The sequence below is a fragment of the Ziziphus jujuba genome, chromosome 9 (assembly GCF_031755915.1).
Source record: "Ziziphus jujuba cultivar Dongzao chromosome 9, ASM3175591v1".
In the NCBI taxonomy this organism is placed as follows: Eukaryota; Viridiplantae; Streptophyta; class Magnoliopsida; order Rosales; family Rhamnaceae; genus Ziziphus; species Ziziphus jujuba.
The window spans coordinates 8,063,447-8,085,539 of NC_083387.1; the positions used below are offsets into that span (position 1 = coordinate 8,063,447).

General features: G+C 33.5%; 2 protein-coding genes across 2 annotated transcripts; one reads left to right on the forward strand and one right to left on the reverse strand.

The window, feature by feature from the left end:
• Positions 1 to 3,643: 3,643 nt before the first annotated feature.
• LOC125420621 (replication protein A 70 kDa DNA-binding subunit B-like) lies at positions 3,644 to 6,320 on the reverse strand. Its single transcript, XM_060820525.1, has 8 exons — positions 6,174 to 6,320; positions 5,818 to 6,088; positions 5,590 to 5,686; positions 5,375 to 5,499; positions 5,152 to 5,230; positions 4,934 to 5,066; positions 4,689 to 4,849; positions 3,644 to 3,773 (listed from the first exon to the last, which is right to left on the reverse strand). The coding sequence occupies exons 1-8, from the start codon at positions 6,318 to 6,320 to the stop codon at positions 3,644 to 3,646; spliced, it is 1,143 nt and encodes a 380-aa protein (XP_060676508.1).
• A 3,664-nt stretch (positions 6,321 to 9,984) lies between these two features.
• On the forward strand, positions 9,985 to 20,792 carry LOC132805446 (taraxerol synthase-like). The gene is made up of 10 exons (XM_060820526.1): positions 9,985 to 10,176; positions 10,972 to 11,070; positions 11,224 to 11,280; positions 11,387 to 11,433; positions 11,517 to 11,660; positions 11,717 to 11,894; positions 12,022 to 12,102; positions 12,209 to 12,292; positions 12,480 to 12,588; positions 20,260 to 20,792. Exons 1-10 carry the CDS (start codon positions 9,985 to 9,987, stop codon positions 20,790 to 20,792), a joined length of 1,524 nt encoding a protein of 507 aa, XP_060676509.1.
• Positions 20,793 to 22,093: the final 1,301 nt, after the last annotated feature.

The following is a 22,093-nucleotide window of genomic DNA, read 5'->3' on the forward strand; positions in this document are numbered from 1 at the left end:
ACCTATCAATGATAAATTAGAACTGAAAATATATACAAGCTTACCAAACTCTCTAATAAACAAAAGTGAGGCCAAATTTAAGCTATAGCAACAACGAACACCTAAAAAACAAAATGTTTACAGAGATATCAGCAAAGAAAAAAAAATTTCTATTTTTTATTTAAAGAAAACCACACTTGCTAATTCTTTATTTAAAAAAAAAAACACCTAAAAAGTGAGGCCAAATGTATAAATACCTGAATAATACAATCCTCAGGTTCTTTGTCGTCACTGATAAAGAGAGTAGGGGGAGAGAAAAGCTGAAAAAAAAAATAGAAAAGAAAAAAAAGCCAATGGCATTTAAATACTGAAAACCAAGGAAATAGGCTTTAAAATATTATAAATCAAAATCTTTACTTACATGGTAAGGCAAAGTCTTTTCTGAAGTACAATAATGAAGTTCAGAATTTTGTATAAAATACACCAACTCTATCCTTACCATACTGTAAGTCATCATAACCATAATGCATGCCATACCACAACCCCTGACACCTGTATGGTAAAATAAAAAAAGAAGCATAAAATGTGGATCTCACCAGTATGGCAACTGTTGAAGATCAAATATGTGATGGAACATTCAAGGATTTTAATTAACGTAATAGATAAAAGATAAAAGGCTAATGCAAAGCAATAGTTGGAGTAAGTCCAATCCATTATTTATTAACAAAAAAGTCCAGTCCATTTAACAGAAATTTATTTAATATTTAAAGTGAAACAATTTACTACATCTCACATATGATAAAATATTCAACAAAAATATTTATTTATTTTTAATTTACTTTGAAAATCATATATATATATATATATATATATTGTATGCACATATTTATATACACATCAAAACATAAATTATTTCTTCATTTTACATTTATTTTTTGATATATATTGGATCAAAACTAACTGATGTCTGTCCGAGCTAAGTTGTGTCTGGCCGAGCTAAGTTGTGTCTGGTCGAACTAACTGATGTCTGTCCGAGCTAACTTATGTCTGGCCGAGCTAAGTTGTGTCTGGCCGAGCTAACTGATGTCTGGCCGAGCTAAGTTGTGTCTGGCCGAGCTAAGTTGTGTCTGGCCGAGCTAACTGATGTCTGGCCGAGCTAAGTTGTGTCTGGCCAAGCTAAGTTATGTCTGGCCGAGCTAACTTCTGTCTGGCCGAGCTAACTGATGTCTGGCCGAGCTAAGTTGTGTCTGGCCGAGCTAACTGATGTCTGTCCGAGCTAAGTTGTGTCTGGCCGAGCTAAGTTGTGTCTGGCCGAGCTAACTGATGTCTGTCCGAGCTAAGTTGTGTCTGGCCGAGCTAAGTTGTGTCTGGCCGAGCTAACTGATGTATGGCCGAGCTAAGTTTTGTCTGGCCGAGCTAACTGATGTCTGTCCGAGCTAAGTTGGGTCTGGCCGAGCTAAGTTGTGTTTGGCCGAGCTAACTGATGTATGGCCGAGCTAAGTTGTGTCTGGCCGAGCTAACTGATGTCTGTCCGAGCTAAGTTGTGTCTGGCCGAGCTAACTGATGTCTGTCCGAGCTAAGTTGTGTCTGGCCGAGCTAACTTCTGTCTGGCCGAGCTAAGTTGTGTCTGGCCGAGCTAACTGATGTCTGGCCGAGCTAAGTTGTGTCTGGCCGAGCTAACTGATGTCTGGCCGAGCTAAGTTGTGTCTGGCCGAGCTAACTGATGTCTGTCCGAGCTAAGTTGTGTCTGGCCGAGCTAACTTATGTCTGACCGAGCTATGTTGTGTCTGGCCAAGCTAAGTTATGTCTGGCCGAGCTAAGTTGTGTCTGGCCGAGCTAAATTGTGTCTGGCCGAGCTAACGGATGTATGGCCGAGCTAACTGATGTCTTGCCGAGCTAAGTTGTGTCTGGCCGAGCTAACTGATGTCTGTCCGAGCTAAGTTGTGTCTGGCCGAGCTAACTGATGTCTGGCCGAGCTAACTTATGTCTGGTCGAGCTAAGTTGTGTCTGGCCGAGCTAACTTATGTCTAGCCGAGCTAAGTTGTGTCTGGCCGAGCTAAGTTGTGTCTGTCCGAGCTAAGTTGTGTCTGGCTGAGCTAAGTTGTGTCTGGCCGAGCTAACTGATGTCTGTCCGAGCTAAGTTTTGTCTGGCCGAGCTAACCGATGTCTGTCCGAGCTAAGTTTTGTCCGAGACATGGGTGTCCGATATAAAATATCCGATGTATGGGTGTCCGATGTATCAGCCTCCACCACTTAAATACTTAAAACAGGTCTTTTATCTTCAGGTATGGACACGCCCTTTTGAGAATGAATTATTTTCTAGATAAAGGCAGCAAGGTTGCATCACCAACTCTTAGATGAACAGAAAATCTAGAAAAGCAGAAAATCTGAAAAAGCAAAAACCATTATTGTTCGTAAATAGATTCTAGCTTCATCCTTTCAATTTTATTTGTTTTTTATACACCAATATTGAGATGTTTTAGATATTTAGTGAGAATAAATTAATTTTAAAACTAATGAAAACATAAACAATTTATTTTGATTCTAGTCCATTATCATGAAATTTAATTTATTCATGGATTTATATATTAACTAAAAGAAACACAAAAAATAAAAAATGATCATAGGAAATATAAGTACAATCATAAAAACTCATAATTACTATTTTACTTTTGTTAAACAAAAAGTTGTCATAAAATACTTGTGTCATAGATGAATCTATCTTAGTATCATTGCTATCTTCCTAAGATAAATTGCAAGATTTAATAGAAATGTATTAGGTTATACCTAAATCAATTTCTATTACATCTTGCAATGTACAAAATAATAATATTAGTGTAACTATCATAGTATAGTCTAAATATGCTATAAATTCACAAAAGACTGATAATAATCTACTTATGAACTGATAGTAATCTATCATGTCCACATTAATAAAAAGATGGTTCCCATGATAACGAATTAAGCATTGTCTTTAAGCTCGGCAAACTGCTTCCTACTCCCTTCACCAAATTGTAAATGAGAACTTTCAAGATTCAGCTATTGGATCTGCCTCACCTGCACTTTTGGAAATCATCAGCTTTAGTTTCTTTGTTGCATTGTTTCTTACAGTAGGCTTTGAAACCAAATCAGCTAGGACTTTATCTTCATTGCTCATTTGCTCTATCTTAGCATTGTCAACACTTCCAGATATATCTGATTTTGAAAGTTGCAATATATATGCATTAGAACATTAAATAAAAGCTCATGTAATTTCACTTAGCATATAATGTATCAAACATGTTCATACCTCTCAATTCAGTTATGCATAATGATTTTCCACTTTGCTCTTCAACAATTTCTAAAACTTGATTAACTTCAGCATCATTTGAAGTATCTGTTTGTGTTAATGTGTTGATTTCTTTTGAAATAGTATCACAAACAGAAAGGATTGTGTATTTCCATCTTGTAATATCACGATATTCATGTTTAGATGCTTTAACTTGAATTAGAAGCTTACGACTACTGGATAATGTGGCAATTTTTTCAATATCTTTAACAGAATCCTAAAAAAAAGAAAGATTCACAGGTAGTGCTCACATAAGCATTTACATCATTTATATATGTTTTTTCAAAGAACAAGTTAAAACTAACCAGTCATTTCCACAAACACATATGAAAAGAATTATATTACCCCATCAGATTTATTCATCAACTCATATGCAGTGCAACCAAGAAAATTTTCAGCTTGATTTCTGAACAATGTAGCATTCAATGATGAAGACTCATCTATCAAATCAACAATGACTCGGCACCTGAATAAAAGAAGAATTACCAGTTAGAGGTTATAATTAATCATAAAATAAATAATATGAAATGTCTTATACAATAATTGAATAAAGTATTTCATATTATACAAAATTGAAGTGGCACTGGGTGGAGAGAGTAGAGGCAAAGATTGAGGCATTAACCTAATGGATTACAACAAAAGGTGATGAAGTAATAATGTAGATGAAGTAATAATCTATATGACAAAGATAAGCTAAGTATTTAGAGAACAAAAATTTATGGAGTTCTATATTTTGCTTACTAAACTATAAATAAAAATTCCTAATGAACATGCTTAACATAAAAGATGCCTCATTTTGTTATTTTTCTTTGTTTTGTGTTGCAATCCTTAAACACGATCTCTGTTTAAGTTTGATTTTTGAGTTTCAAATAATGATGATCAATTTCAATTATTAATTTTTGTGGATCTCAATTATTATGGCAACTAAATATCCGAAAATACTCAAAAGACAGTGGAGTTTTTCTTGCAACAAATCTTGTTATTTTGGCTAGCAAGCACGATCCTCAATCATAATGTAGCCTGTTTTTGCTTTTAAATGTAGCATATTGACAAATGAGCAAAAGTTGTAGAATGGGGTGATTGCTATGGGGCTCAACAAATGTACAAATCGATCAGTGCAAGGTATAATCATATCTTTTTTCTGTTTTATTCTTGTCCTATTCATTTAGATCAAAGCTTTATCTTATGTTTCACACCTGAGATGAAAAATATAATATCATTGATTATAAATTTTTCATGCATAATTAATTAGTGTGTTTTTAATGGGGAAAAAAACCCAGTAGTTGTAAGTTACAATCATATAATGATGATTGCATAATTGGACGATAATAACAATAATAATAATAATAATAATAATAACAACAAATATTTGTATGCATACCTTGGCATAGCTTTAACTTGATCATGTCTGCAATACAAGCAGTTAAACCTCTGTTCAAATTCATATCCAGTTGCTTTTGTGCATTTTTCACAGCTTAAGTACCAAAAAGGTTGAATCAAATTTGTCACTTTGATGTGACCATTGATCCAAAAGCTTCTCCTCTGTTTACATAATGAAAAGTACAAACATATCTTAATATTATAGTTGTTAATAATTATAAACAAAATAATAGTCAAGAAATTTACCGTATCAAGTTGATTATCTATCATCTTAATGGTAATGATGTCCTCAGCAGAAGGAAGTGTAGACAGTGACTTTGTCTCAAGACCAATCCTTCCACATATTATGTCCATGGCTTTTTCAGCATTAGCATTATACCTGTAATTGCTCAAATTAATTATTGCTATTTTTATTTTTTATACAAGAAAAATTGTTCTAAATTTAAACTCCAATATTAGTTTACCAAATTGATAAAGCAGCTGCTTGTGGTATCTCCGGTTCAATAACAAATGAACTGGAGGATTTGGTTGAAAGCGAGATACCTGTATGATGATATAAATAATACAAATATGCATGTAAAAAATTGAATTAATAAAAACTAATTTAGAAAATTGCTGACTATTTTAATTACATAAAACTTGTTCAAAAATAACATCAATTGTAGTGTAGTCACTAAGGAAACATACCATTATATGAGCTAACTTTAAGTCGACATCCAATTATGATTGGTTTTCTATTCATAATATTCAAAATTTGAGTACATTCATTGTTCACAAATTGGTTCCACATGGTGAGCATCACAGTATCCATACTGTCCATAAAATTAAAATCAAAATTCAGAAAAATGTTTATTAACTTATTTAATAATTAATAATTATTTTTATTTTTTTGGAGTACTTACTTATCATTCATCAAAGTCATCTCTTGGACAATCTCTAAGCCATCATTCGTGATTATCTCTTTTTTTGGCTTGATTTCAATCGCTATTCCAATCACATCTGATCATAAACAAATTCAAAAGTTAATTAAAATGTTATAGATCATTAGAAATTTGTCCACATGATGAATTAAATATAAATGAAAAGTTATAAAATATAGCTGAACAAATTGACTATATAGACAAACATACCGACGTGGGATAGAGAATCAATATAAGTGTGTAGTCGTGAGAACGGAACAAAGTTGTAAACAGCAGGCACAATTATCTCTGAATCTTCAATCACTTCTTCCACAATGGTTCGACCATTTATAGTCCATTGCAAATTATTTTGAACAATCTGATATTGTGCACCAATTTCTTTAACCCAAGCATTAGAAATATAATAATTTTTCCCAATTATGAGTGTGTCTCGGAAGATGTGGATGTCTCCACCATATATTGTGGCCTGGATCTTATTACCCTGTATAAGAAAAACAAGAGACTTAAAATTGAGTTATATATGAAACAAATTATACAAAATAAATATATTATCAAAACAAACTTACTTCTTCATCAGCTAAGATTAACCTTTGATATTTGTTTGGACTTGATTTAGAAACTCGTGGCATTGCTTTCTCAATAACCACCACTTTTACTGTCCAACCTCTTTGTTGAGCTTGAATATCCTTGATTAACTTTACTTCTCTAATCATTTTGCTATATTATATTTTAGAAAAACATAAAATGAAATCAATATGAATCAAATAAACCAAATTATAGATGACATAGTCATTGACTATTTATTTATTTTTTAGACTGAGAGAAAAAAAACAATGACCATCACGATCTCTTGTGGGATTGCATGCTCTCCTACTACTTTTTTTTTCCTGTTTTTTTTTTTTACTGTTTTTTTTTCCCCAACATAAATACATGTTGGTTTTTCATATATCAATATGTGATATTGGGTGAAGAACTGAAATATAAATCATATGCATGTGCACACAAAAGCAATGAAAAATGCAAAGATCCATGGACAATGAAATTCATGAACTCACAAAAGAATTGAAATGCACGAGGAAATTAAGTAATAAGACAAAGGAATGGAAAAAATTAAAGTTACCAATTTTGTAGTGAATAACACAATCCTCAGGTTCTTTGTCATCACTGATAAAAAAAGTAGGGGGAGAGAAAAGCTGAAAACAAAAAAAAAAAAATAGAAAAGAAAAAAAGCCAATGGCATTTAAATACTGAAAACCAAGGAAATAGGCTTTAAAATATTATAAATCAAAATCTTTACTTACATGGTAAGGCAAAGTCTTTTCTGAAGTACAATAATGAAGTCCAAAATTCTGTATAAAGTACACCAACTCTATCCTTAACATACTGTAAGTCATCATAATCATAATGCATGCCATACCACAACCCCTGACACCTGTATGGCAAAATAAAAAAAGAAGCATAAAATGTGGATCTCACCAGTATGACAACTATTGAAGATCAAATATGTGATGGAACATTCAAGGATTTTAATTAACGTAATAGATAAAAGATAAAAGGCTAATGCAAATCAATAGTTGGAGTAAGTCCAATCCATTATTTATTAACAAAATAGTCCAGCCCATTTAACAGAAATTTATTTAATATTTCTGGTCAAGCTAAGTTGTGTCTGGCCGAACTAACAGAAATTTATTTAATAAATTTATTTTTTTTAATTTACTTTGAAAATCATATATATATATATATATATATATTGTATGCACATATTTATATACACATCAAAACATAAATTATTTCTTCATGTTACATTTATTTTTTTATACATATTGGATCAAATCAGTATCCCACGTGCTTTGCACATGTATTGATATGTAATAATGTTAGTGTTATTAATCATAGATTGTTTTATACTAATTATTATAATTATTATAATTATTATTTTCAAAATAGATAATTTATAATAAAAATCCATAATATTTGCAAATAGATATCAAAATAAATAAATAACTAAATGTGATAATTTACCTGAAAATAATCATATCCTATCCCTTTCTTTTATTTGTCCACTGCTGACTCTTTTTCTCTTCTTAGATCTTCAATTTGTTCTCGTTTTGGCAGCAAGAACTAAAAATAAAAAAATAAAAAAGTAAAAAATAAATTTTTAGCGATGGTTTTTGGAATTCAGTCGTTGAAAAAGGAAAAAATCTGACTTTTTTATGTAAAAACATCGGCTATTATGTATAGGTTTTTAACGATGTTTTTATCCTTGGCATACTATTGTAAAATGAAACAAAAAAAGGATAGATTTGGATAAATGAAATTGTAAAAAAAAAAAAAAAAGTAAAAAACAAAGAAAAGAAAACTATTATGTATAGGTTTTTAACGATGTTTTTATCCTTGGCATACTATTGTAAATGAAACAAAAAAAGGATAGATTTGGATAAATGAAATTGTAAAAAAAAAAAAAAAAAAAAAGGTAAAAAACAAAGAAAAGAAAAGCCAAAACGCACGAAAAGTAGTCGTTTTGGAACCATTTTGAACAGTAAAACATAATCAAAACTTGGGAGCCCTTCTCGCTTATAATATAGACTAATGGTTTTTGGAATTCAGTCGTTGAAAAAGGAAAAAATCTGACTTTTTTATGTAAAAACATCGGCTATTATGTATAGGTTTTTAACGATGTTTTTATCCTTGGCATACTATTGTAAAATGAAACAAAAAAAGGATAGATTTGGATAAATGAAATTGTAAAAAAAAAAAAAAAAAAGTAAAAAACAAAGAAAAGAAAACTATTATGTATAGGTTTTTAACGATGTTTTTATCCTTGGCATACTATTGTAAAATGAAACAAAAAAAGGATAGATTTAGATAAATAAAATTGTAAAAAAAAAGAAAAAAAAGTAAAAAACAAAGAAAAGAAAAGCCAAAACGCACGAAAAGTAGTCGTTTTGGAACCATTTTGAACAGTAAAACATGATCAAAACTTGGGAGCCCTTCTCGCTTATAGTATAGACTAAAGGATATATAATTTATCTCTTGCTCAAAAATCCTATATAAAATTCGTTATATATAATATAATAATTGTCCTGGACAAAAATCGTTTGGGATTACTCAAGAAAACTCCTCCGTATATATATATATATATATATATATATATAAAGTTTGATTATCATATGAACAATTTAAATGCGGATCAAAAGAAAAAATGGTCATTTTTTAAAAAATCATCATTTTTTTTTTCACACAAAAAAAAAATATTAATGGTAATACCATCTTTTTTTTTAGTTCGCATTTGGACCATGTAAATGATAGACTTATCCTGTACATACATATAATTTATCTCTTGTCCAAAAATCCTATATAAAATTTATTCTAAATGAATCCAAGGATAAGTTCTTAACAAATTTTGTCCGCTCAAAATTTCCAAATAAGATAAAAATTATACATATATATATATATACTTAGTTTTTGATCAAAACAACGTAATAGATTTTTTATTAGAATCTCATTTATCAATTTTTTAATTTTTTTAATAATTAAAATTTAAAAATATATTTAGAATTTATATGAATTCTGAGAGATTTATTTTATTCTTTTATAATTATAATATTCCACTAAATTTATATAAAACTTTAAATATATTTTTAATAAATAAAATTTTAATAAAAAATCTATCAGAATATATATATATATATATATTATAAATGGGCTATCAAAAAAATATATACATTATATACAAATAATTCCACTATAATGGATTTACATGCCTACCATTGTTAACGAAATCAAATTTTTGGCATTAAAATATTGATTTATACCTATCTTTTAATATTAAAAGATAGGTTGGACCCATGATAGAAGGATGCACAAATTTACTATAGTCAAATTATATATATATATATATATACATATATATAATTAGGTTCGAATGAGATCCTAATTATTAAGAGGAACTTTAGGGTTTTTCTATTGAGTCATTGAATTGTATTAAAAATTAAAAATTAAAATTATATTTATTAATTATTAAGTTTACTTTCTTAATTAAGATTTTAATAAACTTATATTTGGCTAATTTTAAAATTTTAAATTTTATATATTTATGTAATTTAATAGCTAATAAAGAAGATTAACGTTAAAACTATCAAATCATCCTGATGTAAACCTAACTATATATATACACCATCAGTATATAAAGGATGTTTTCATAGCAATATACATATAAATTAGTTTTAGTTTCCAACAAATATATGTATATATATATATATATATACACACACGTATATATACAAACTTAACTTCAAGAAAATGTGTATATATATAAATGTGTTATTGAATACAATCGCATTATCTAGCAGATCTGGATCAGATAATATGTGGAAGATGAAGTTTGTAGGGGATGCGAAGGAGCCATACTTGTTCAGCACAAACAACTTCCATGGAAGGCAGATATGGGAGTTTGAGGCTGATGCAGGAACACCGGAAGAAAGAGCTCAAGTTGAAAACGGTTGCCACAATTTCTATCGTAATCGGTTCCACCTCAAGGCTTGCAGTGACCTTCTCTGTCGCTTTCAGGTAATTATTCTTTTCCAGTTTTCAAGTTAGATATACATTGTGCACCAGATTCTATTTCGAATGGACAAACTAGCAATTAAAATCAAGTCAAAGTCAATCCTGAATTGAAATTTGTTTATACCCCTGCTTATCTTTTTTATTTTAATTAATAGTAATGGTAACATTTTTCATCAAATTTATTTAGTATATAATACATATTAAAATATTATTAATTAACATATTTATATAATTTAAATATAAATTAATAAACTTTTAAATATAAATATTAATTAAAAAATAAATTAATTAAATATTATTATACTATCTATCACAAAATTTGATACATAAATCAGATAATCTTTTATCATGCAAAATTTCAAAAGAAAAATCATAATTAAAATAATTTTTTATATGTTGACTTGAACACGTGGACAATAGACAACAACAAAGCAAAAGTCGGCATCTAACTACGTTAGTTTTTGCTGTAACTTCTAAATACATTAATTTTAATTGTGTATAAAAATAATCAACTATAAATATAATTGATTAAGTATTTAATAAATTATTATTTTAACACTGTTGCATGATTGAAAATCAATATTTAAATATTTAATAAATAATAATATTTAATTGCTATTATAATTTATAATGATTAAAAAGTACATTATTTATTAAAATATTCACATGCATGATCTTTAACAAAGGTTTTATGTTGACCTTAGATTACCACGCCTCAACTACATATATATATATATATATATATGTATATATAGATATGTTGCTTGCTGTGTAAATAATATCTGTCATATATTTCAGTGTAGCTTGCTGTTCAGAACCATGTCGCCGGAACTTGTAGGAAAGCCAATTGAACTGGAGCGTTTATATGATGCAGTCAATGTCATACTTACACTACAGGTAAAGGATGAAGCAAATGATTCACCAAAAAAAAAAAAAAAAAAAAAAAAGGAAGGGGATGAAGTAAATGTTTGCAATTGCAATGATACTCCCTTCCATTTTTTAAGTAAAATATCTAGTCAATAATAAGGATGTTTTACGTATTTGAATAAGGCTAAAAATGGAGGTGTATCAGCTTGGGAACCAACAGGAGCTCCAGGATGGTTGGATGCAAGTCATGATGAATCTCGAAACTAATTAACACCCTAATTCTCTAGCAATACTTATTAATTAAACCGTATTATTAACTAAAAACTGTTTTCTTTCTCTGTTCCAGTGGCTGAATCCTGTGGATTTCCTTGAGGACCTTGTCATCGGATATGAGTAAAATTCCTTACAATTAGCTTCAGTTGTTGCAATTAGATATATCCTTGACTGATTGGAGAGAAGTGATACTTATAATCCAGGTATTTAGAGTGCACTTCCTCATCACTTCAGGCCTTAGTTCTGTTTAAGAAGTTATTCCCTGGGCATAGGACAAAAGAAATTGATAATTTCATCACAAAGGCTGCAAAATACATTGAAGACAAACAAATGCCAGATGGTTCATGGTAATAGGAAATCACTAGTAGTAAGATTGTTGTATTAATTATAATTATAACTGCAGGTATGGGAATTGGGGAATTTGCTTTTTGTATGGGACATGGTTTGCAATTAAAGGGTTGGAGGCAGCAGGGAAGAGCTACGACAACAGTGAGGCTGTGAGAAGAGGTGTTGAATTTTTACTTAACACACAGAGAAAGGATGGTGGTTGGGCTGAGAGCTACAAGTCATGCACTAATAAGGTCTATTTCTTTCACTTTTTTCCATTAATTAATAATGTTAATCTTGGGTTGTATATAATAAAATTTGTAATCTTCATAATCCAACTTGTTGAAAATATTTTGTTAATTTGCTTGAGTATTGCTGCAGGTATATACACCATTTGAAGGAGACCACTCAAATCTGGTGCAAACTGCATTAGGATTGATGGGTTTAATCCATGGTCGACAGGTCTGTTTGTATATGTATATAAATCAAATCAGTTTTATTATACATAAAACAAATTAATTTCATTCTCTTCATTTCTAATTAGTTTTGTTATATGACAATGATATAGTGTGATAGAGATCCAACTCCTATTCATCGAGCTGCAAAGCTTTTGATAAATTCCCAACTGGAAACTGGGGATTTCCCACAACAGGTTATCCCTTTCCTTATACCCTCTTCAATTAATGCACCAAAAAACAGAGATAATTGCAGACACACACACACACACACACACACACACACACACACACACGCACACACACAAAAATATATATATATATATATATATATAGTCTTATAGTTATTTAAATAATTAATTATTTGTGGTTGGGTAATGGCAGGAACTTATGGGAGCACTCTTTAGGAACTGCATGCAACACTATGCCGCTTACAGGAACATTTTTCCACTCTGGGCTCTCGCTGAATATCGGAATTTGATTCCATTTCCTTGTATGTAGTTGGTTAACCAGCCAACAGGATAACTGAAAGGTCATTGGGTCATCGCCAGCCAGTGGCACATATATATCAAGCTATGTCAACATTTCTCCTTTCTAGTAGTGTGTTTTGAACCTAGGTATTTATAATTTTAAACGCTAATATATTGTTAAATTACTACTGTTCTCTAAAGGTTGAGCTGTTATAAAGTGGGTTTAATAATATATATGCATGTATATATAAATCAAGCTATGTTAACAACAAGTAGTTCGTCTAACTAGAGCAAATCTATTTTTGTTCCTTGTACGTCGTTATCAATAAGAAAGTGATTTCTGATACATTATTTACTTGTCTATCCTTCTCTAATCTCCCTACTTTGTTGTTTTTCGCTTTCATTGTCTGCTTCATTGTTTGATCCTTGAGTTTATATTCTTTTAACAAATCAATCTCCAATTTATGAATGATAAACCTCCCAATACCAAAGAGCCTGAACGAACTCTGTTCTCGGCCAGTTACATACATAAATATATGCACTTTTTGTCTACCATAAATCATTCTCGGACACCAATATCATGTTTGGTGAATCTTTCTTGGTATGCAATTGGAATAAATTTTTACCTTTAAATTAAAGAAAATTATGTGTGTTATAGTCAACCATATATTTAGATTTAGAAAGTCTAAAAGTATCAGAGTTTGCATGGTTGCAACTGCACTATTAGCTCTTTAAATACGCTGATAATTCTACAAGTTTCTAATGCAAAAGCAGACGTTTCTGAAGTGTTCTTCTGGAATTCCTTTTTGAGTTTGATTTCTTATTTCATACAGGTACCTTGTATCACAAGAAAATAATCTAAGAAGTTGGGCCAGGACTTGATCGAAGCTAGGAATTGTTGTCTTTGTGGATAACGGAATCAATGCATTTGGGTGTGTCCGGTGTGAGCATTTAAGTCGAGCACAGCAATTGGTATAAGCTATGGACAAGGGAGCTTGGACAACTTTTTGCTATCAATTTTAATCTCTCTTATAATATTAGACTATCATTGTAACTATTTACTATCTCACTCTAATCTGTTTTTACTTTGAATTTTAGATTAATAATCAGATATATTTTGTTCTGTTAAAATTTTAGGCTTATGTAGTATCAGGTTTATATTGTGAGATTAAGATAACATGTAAAAAGGAAAAAAGTGAAAATTTATAATTGGCTTATTTATGATTTTTTTTTCCTAGGTTCATCAGTACGTTATTTCGTTAGATCATAAAAAAAGAAACTAAGATTGGTTAAATTAGACTCATTAAGTTTTTTATTACTATTTTTGTTGGGATCTTGTTGAATTTATTTTTTATAAAAAAAAAAAGTATCATTTTTTTAAATGTTGTAACTTATAATTTTTAGAGTCAAGTCTCTTCTAGATGAGTTACAGAACCGCAAGAGACTGAATAGTCTGCAAATCAGAAGCTGTCCTGGCTTAGGAGCACCACCAGAATGGATTGAGAAGCTTGTTTTGTTTCATCGAGATCCTTAGCAATTTTAGATTATCAGAGGATAACATGTTCACCTAATTCTAGGTTGTCCTCAACTTCCGGAAAGGTGTAGACAGCAAAATGGTGAAGATTGGACAAAGATATATCATGTGCCATATGCACATATTAATTTGGACAAAGCTTTCAAAGTGTTCTGCTGGAATTCCTCATTGATTTTGATTTCCTATTTCATAACATTTATTAGCCCACGTCCCATATAAGCACATCGGGTGATTTGAGCTTAGGCATTCCGGTTAAAGAAAAGTTTTGGGCCTTCTTAATTAATTGTGCTATTTTGTTTCAGTAACCAAATTCTGATCCATCATTTTTGGGCTTTGTTGTTGCAGAAGGACCTAAAAAATTGCATCAAGTCATCCATTCCATTCAGTGTTAGTGGATTCCCAATTTGTTATTTTATTTTAGAGATAGGCAGTGACAGATATCAACATGCTGGCTTTCATTCATATGTTCATTGCAGGCTTCAACTGTTTGACTTAAACCATCTTATTGCCGGAGCTTCTGTTTTCTTTGCCATCATTCAACCAAGAGTACTCTGATCCTTCTTTTTGAATAGCTACAGAAAAATGGAGAACTAGTTTCTACCCCCAATTTTGCAGGTTGTCTTTGACAGACTTGCTTCTCCTGTTCTGGAAAAATTTTATTAAAAAATATGTTTCATTTGGTATTTTTGAGAAAATTATTTGTAAGGATTTGATAGTTTTTAATTATTAGATTGCCTTGCACAAGACATCAATGATATAGTACATCTTTCACATTAATATAATTATACAATCAACATTTTTTTGAAGAAAAAGGACATTTGGTTCAATAAATTTAGGCGTTATTGGGTATAATTTTAAAGAAGCTAAAAAGCATCTTTTGAGATTTAAAAGCTATTTTTGGAAGTATTTAGATAATTTTCAAAAAATAATTTTAGTTTTTATGAACACTTCTAATTAAAACTAGTAAAGATTCACTTTCTCAATAAGTATTTTTGGAAAAACAGAATCAAAATGAAAAGTGGAAATTTATAATTTTTCAAACCAAAATAAAATAAAATAAATAACAGCATCAAATTCTATGAAGCTAGCAAGTAAAATAACAATAATGCTAGAGTTATTAAAAAATTTATCAAATTTATTTAACTTTTTTAATTTACTTATTCGTCTAAAAATTTACTTTTTCATTTTAATGTTATATAGATACATCAACTAATAATATTTTAATATTTTAGTATATGGTACCTGGCATTACTGTTAAAATAAAGCGTCAAAGATAGAAAATGACAATGTAACGCAAACGAAATTCTCTATATGACGTGTGACCAAATAATCATAACGCAAGGCAAATTAATAAAAAGAAGTCCAAACTCATAACCCATGGCAAAGTGAGTTTTACTTCGTCCAAAAAAATGATTTGCACAGTCAGCATAATTCTTGACCTTTCAACAACAGAACAAACACACAATTTACGTGGAAACCCTTGACGGGAAAAACCACGGGCAGGGAGAAGCAAATCCAATATCGAAAAATTGGTACAAATGTGAGCTAAATTGCGCGATACCCTAAAACCCCAATTACGGCCGAAAAACCCCAAAAGCATAAGAAAATATATATAGTACGGAAGAAACCCTAAAATCGAACAGGGAGAAGCAAATCCAACTACGGTCTCGGGCCTATCGGCCCGAGACCTCCACTTCCACCACAGAGCCCCAAATTTTTCTCCAAAATTAGTTTCACCAAATGGGTCGCATCGCGAGCTTTTCGGGTCGGGTCAATAAGAATTCGGGTCACTAACTCTAACAATCTCCACCTTGACACGAATTCCATATAAGGAATGAAAAAAAACATACAAAACTCCAATCTTCGATAAAAGTTGCCATCCTCTTCCACAAAAGCCCCTAAAGGCAAAGCTCAACAACAAACATCAACCAAGTCCAAGCAATGCTAAAACGTGGCTACTGGAAGTGCCTTGGTCATCATGTCAGCAGGATTATCATGAGTACTCACCTTGCTGACAACAATATCTCCACGAGCAATAACATCACGTACAAAATGATACCGAACATCTATATGTTTTGTCCTCTCGTGAAACATCTGATCCTTAGTGAGATAGATAGCACTCTGACTATCACAATTGATGACCGTACTCTCCTGCTCAGAGCTCAACTCACCTATCAACGCCCTTAACCAAATAGCTTCTTTCACCGCTTCAGCTATAGCCATATATTCAGCTTCTATAGTTGATAGTGCAACTGTTGCTTGCAAAACAGACTTCCAACTGATAGAAGTATCTCCAAGAGTAAATACATAACCAGTAGTGGACCTCCTTCTATCAAGGTCCCCAGCAAAATCTGCATCAACATATCCATTTACACCCTCCTTACTTCCACTAAACTCTAAACAAGTGTTAGTAGTGCCTCTCAAGTACCTTAGAATCCACTTGAAAGCTTGCCAGTGTTGTTTGCCAGGATTAGCCATATACCGGCTCACAACACTAACAGCATGTGCAATGTCAGGACGGGTACACACCATAGCATACATCAAACTACCAACAGCACTAGAATAAGGAACATGTGACATATACTCAATATCTCTATCCGACTGTGGTGACATATCAGCAGACAATCTAAAATGAGTAGCTAATGGAGTACTTACAGGTTTGGCATTCTTCATTCCAAAACGCTCCAGAACTTTCTCAACAAAAGATCTTTGAGTCAAGAAAAGTTTACCTGCAGATCTATCTCTCTCAATCTCCATACCAAGAATCTTCTTTACCGCTCCCAAATCTTTCATCTCAAATTCACCACTCAATTCTGCTTTCAATCTGTTGATATCGGATTTCTTCTTGGCCACTATCAGCATATCATCAACATAAAGCAACAAATAGATAAATGAGCCATCTTCCAACTTCCTAAAATACACACAGCTATCATATTGGCTTCTAGAATAGCCATGGCTAACCATAAACCCATCAAACCGCTTGTACCACTGACGAGGGGATTGCTTCAAACCTGCATAGCAATTAACCACTTTGCAGAATCCTCACATGAAATGGCTTCATAATAGTTGCAAGGATCACTGGGACTCTCGATCTCCTGTGCTGCAACACAAGCAAAAGTGACATAGTCAGCTAAACTAGAGGGCTTCTTGATCTCCCTGCGAGGTCTATCCTTGGCAATCGAATGCTCCTGCACCTCCTCAATTCTCTCTTCTTCCACATGAGTGGGTGTCTCAAATGGGCCTGAAACTGAACCATTCTGTGAAGTATTTACTTCCTCCACCCTAAACTCCACCTGCTTTGGCATACTGTCTGAAACAACGAGCTCCTTTTTCGGATGCAGCATTGCCATCTCATCAAACACAACATCCCTGCTAATCACAACCTTAGATGACTTTGGATCAGGAAGCCAAACTCTGTATCCTTTTACACCCTGCGGGTAACCAAGAAATATGCCCTTCTTCGATCTAGGCTCAAGCTTACCATCATTAACATGAACATAGGCAGGGCATCCAAATACCTTCAAATCTAAATAATTAGCAGGTTTTCCAGACCATACCTCTTCAGGAGTCTTACAATCGATTGCTGCCGATGGAGAACGATTCACCAAGTAGCAAGCTGTAGCAGCTGCTTCTGCTCAAAAGTCCTGTGCTAACCCAGAATTCGACAGCATGCATCGGACTTTCTCCATAAGAGTTCTGTTCATCCGCTCAGCCACACCATTTTGCTGCGGAGTTCCTCTAACTGTGAGATGTCTAACGATCCCTTCGTTTCTACAAAACTCATTGAAAACACCATCACAGAACTCCAATCCATTATCTGTACGAAGGCGCTTCACCCTTCTTTCCGTCTGCTTCTCTACCAAAGCTTTCCATTGCTTGAAGATAGCAAATACGTCATTCTTGTGCTTCAAAAAAATATACCCAGACCTTCCTGGAGAAATCATCAATGAAGGTCAACATATATCTGCCACCACCCTTAGAAGCAGTACGTGCGGGTCCCCAAAGATCTGAATGAATGTAGTCTAGAGTACCTTTGGTTTTGTGAATTCCAGTACTGAAGCTAACTCTCTTCTGCTTCCCAAACACACAATGTTCACAAAACTCCAACTTTGAGATACTCCGATCACCAAGCAAACTCCGTTTGCTCAACATCGCCAAACCTTTCTCACTCATATGGCCCAATCTCATATGCCACAAACGAGTAACATCCGAATCTGACATGGACACTGAAACAGCAGCCGACCCCATTACCACAGAACCCTGTAGCCTGTATAATGTACCAACCAGGCTAGCTTTCATCACCACCAAAGCACCCTTCAGAACCCTCAAAACTCCACCTCCACCAGCAAAAGAACAACCAGACTTGTCCAAAGCAGATAAAGAAATTAAATTTTTAGACATATCTGGAACGTGACGTACCTCAGATAATGTTCTGATAATTCCATCATGCATCTTTACCCTTACAGTTCCAATGCCGATGACACAGCAAGGATGATCATCTCCCATCAGCACAACACCTTTATTCACCGGAACATAAGAAGAGAACCAATCCCTATGGAGACAAATGTGAAACGAACAGGCTGAATCCAAAATCCATCCCTGCTTGCCCGAACTATCCTCAGTCACTGAATAAACATCTCCATCTTCAATTTCCTCATGTGCGACACTGGCTTCGGCATGTTCCTTACTCTTTTCATTATTTTTATTTTGAAGCTTACGACATTCAGTTTTGATGTGCCCCTTTTTCTTACAGTAGTGACAAATAAGGTTTCTGAACCTTGACTTCGATCTTGGCCGACTACCACCATTGTTATTTTGATCTCTAGATGATGTTCTACCTCTAACAATCAAACCCTCTCCTCCGGAACTCCCAAAATTATTGTTATCCGAACTGCTAGTCAACTCCTTATCAAACAACTCCTTAGAATATAAAGAAGCTTTCACGTCCTCCAATTTTAGGGTTTTATTACTGTAAATCAAAGTCTCCCTAAAATTTTTATACGATGGAGGTAAGGAACGCAGTAGCATTAGGGCCTGATCTTCATCATCATATTTAATGTCCATGTTCGCCAGATCCAACAAAATAGTAGAAAAGTCATCTATGTGTGTTTTAATAGATGTACCTTCAACCATAGAAAGGGTGTATAGACGGTGCTTCGCAATCAGTTTCGTTGTGAGATTCTTTGTGATGTACAAAGATTCCAACTTGTCCCATAAGTCCTTTGTTGTCTTCTGATCAAGGACCTCCCTCAAAACTTCATTGGATAAGCATAGCTGAATGGTGGATAGGGCACGCTCATCAACCTCGGCTTTCTTTTCGGCATCCCACGAAGACGGCATCTGCTCCTTGCCAACCAACGCCTTGTGTAAACCGTTCTGTGTCAAAATTACCTTCATCTTGACTTGCCACATGGAGAAACTCATGTTGCGCTCAAATTTCTCAATGTCGAACTTTGTTGCCATGATCGAAAGAAAAAAAAAATTCCCAAATAGATCGACGCGGCTCTGCTACCACTTGTTACGGAATTGGGAGAAAAACAAATAGCAACAGAAACAAAGAAAGCGAAGAACAAACACACAATTTACGTGGAAACCCTTGACGGGAAAAACCACGGGCAGGGAGAAGCAAATCCAATATCGAAAAATTGGTACAAATGTGAGCTAAATTGCGCGATACCCTAAAACCCCAATTACGGCCGAAAAACCCCAAAAGCATAAGAAAATATATATAGTACGGAAGAAACCCTAAAACCCGAGACCTCCGCTTCCACCACAGAGCCCCAAATTTTTCTCCAAAATTAGTTTCACCAAATGGGTCGCACCGCGAGCTTTTCGGGTCGGGTCAATAAGAATTCGGGTCACTAACTCTAACATTCATATTATTTGAAGGATTTGTCTGAGGATGCTTGCTGATCGTTGTTTTTTGCAATGTACATTCCAACCAGGAGAAAAAAGATAAATAGATGGGGTGGTAAATGATGTTAACTCAAACTAGGAGAAATAGATTGTGACAAAATGTGGAGGAGTCTTATTAGCTGCAAAAAACAATGGGAACTTTCATCCGCGGAAAAGCAGAGGGAAGTGAGTGCTTGGCTGTCGAAAACAGTGAACTTTGAATGACTTTGGGTGAATGTGAGAGTGGAATTCTATGATCTCTAAGGTGGTTTTAGAGAGGTACCTCACGGATTGTATACAAGTTTTATATATAGGAGGGAGCCGGATTTGAGTGGCTGTGGCCTTGAGGTCTCCGATGATTCAATTGGTGACATAGTGTGTTTGAGGTATCTTGATGTGTCTCAAGCATATACTAAAGTCTTGCTGCATAGCATAGAAAATTTTCATTTTTCACAGTCTTTGCATGTATCTGGTTGCTATAATCTTGAAAGGTTGCCAAAGCTAACAAATATGTTAAGCCTCAGACATCTCAATGACAATCGATGTGAATCATTGACCACCATGTTACCTTTAGCCAAAACGTCTTGGTTTTTTCCCATCAATGAGGATGAGGCGCTACCTGCATTTGGAAATCAGCTTCAAACATTACCACTCTTTATTGTTGGCGGTGATGCTGACTTGGATCTTCTGAATTTGCTTAGCATCAGCAGGAGTCTGAATATCACACACTTGGAGAATGCTCATCTGCATTGTGGGTCAGCATACTCTTTGTTGAAAGGAGACAGCCTTGAACCTTAGAACTTTACTGGGGAGACGATGATCGCTGTCCAAACAAACATGCAGAAGAGGAAAACGCATTTACTTCCTTCCAAGAAAGAAAACAAACTCAGTCATCAAGACAGCAGCCAAGAATGGCTCAACCAGATTGTTTTGATGTTAACTTCTGTCATATTCGGTTTTAACTGCCTTGCAACTATCTTAAAAAACTGCTTGTAAAAGACTACCTAGGATTACAGTTTCCTTCTTTGGGATTTCTTCTTAATTATTTAATTGCTGTTTAATTAATTGACTTTAGAAAATGCCAGGATCTTCTTGACCTTGGGAATCTTCCATTACTTAACGGTCTCTTTCTTCAAGTATTGCATGGTCTATACCATATTGGTGAAGAATTTTATGGCAAAAGCTCTAGAAGACCATGTGAAGCACTTAGAAAACTAGTCCTTACTGATTTACCAAACTTGGAAGAATGGTCAAGTCCATATGGTGGAGGGACACTTCCCAGCTTGAGCAAATCAATTGTCAAAAATGTCTCGAGCTAACATTGATGCCAGAAATTCATACTATTCAGCATTTGGAGCTGCATGATTGCTTAGCTACTTTGGCTCGTTCCTTTCAGAACCTAACCTCCCTTAAAATTCTAGTTTTTCAAAAAATTGGTTTGTATCGTTTGAAGGAGCTTTTCCTGCAAACAACCCTCTTACATCTATGGAAATTAAATCTTGTCCCCACCTCCTATTTGCCACAAGGTATGCAGAACCTCATTGCTTTAAAATTGTTGGAGATTGGTCATTGCCACGGACTAATTTTTACTTTACCACACAGCATACAAAAGCTTTCTTCTCTTCAAAGTTTGACCATCTTAAGCTGCTGTCCAGAGTTAATTCTCTTTCAGAGGAGTTACAGAACCACACTGGACTGCATAGTCTGAAAATCAGAAGTTGTCCTGGCTTAGAAGCATTGCCGGAGTGGATTGAGAAGCTTGTATCCCTGAGGAGTATAGGAATTTCATATTGTAAGAATATAACATTTTTACCCCAAGGTATAAGCGTCTCACTAGACTCCTGCACCTATCAATTCAAGATTGCCCTTAACTCCTGGAAAGGTGTAGACAGGGAAGTGGTGAAGATTGGCCAAAGATAATCCATGTCAAATATAAGCATATTGGACAACCTGCGTTAAGGCATCCAATTGAAGCAAGGAATTAAAGAAAAACGCAGCAAGACTATCCTAATAACTATTTTTTCCATTGGGAGCTCATTTGGTGAGTGAGACCTGGTGTGAGTGAGCTTATGACAAGGACGCTTGGTTTTGACATTTGC

Bases quoted from the DNA above. Each gene is read 5' to 3' on its own strand.
- LOC125420621 (XM_060820525.1), bottom strand. From the start codon at position 6,320: ATGATTAGAGAAGTAAAGTTAATCAAGGATATTCAAGCTCAACAAAGA. The intron at 5,687-5,817 runs GTATGTTTGTCT...GTTTATGATCAG, and splicing joins TGATTCTCTATCCCACGTCG to ATGTGATTGGAATAGCGATT. The intron at 5,231-5,374 runs GTATGTTTCCTT...ATCATCATACAG, and splicing joins TAAAGTTAGCTCATATAATG to GTATCTCGCTTTCAACCAAA.
- LOC132805446 (XM_060820526.1), top strand. From the start codon at position 9,985: ATGAAGTTTGTAGGGGATGCGAAGGAGCCATACTTGTTCAGCACAAAC. The intron at 11,434-11,516 runs GTAAAATTCCTT...CTTATAATCCAG, and splicing joins GACCTTGTCATCGGATATGA to GTATTTAGAGTGCACTTCCT. The intron at 12,293-12,479 runs GTTATCCCTTTC...GGGTAATGGCAG, and splicing joins CTGGGGATTTCCCACAACAG to GAACTTATGGGAGCACTCTT.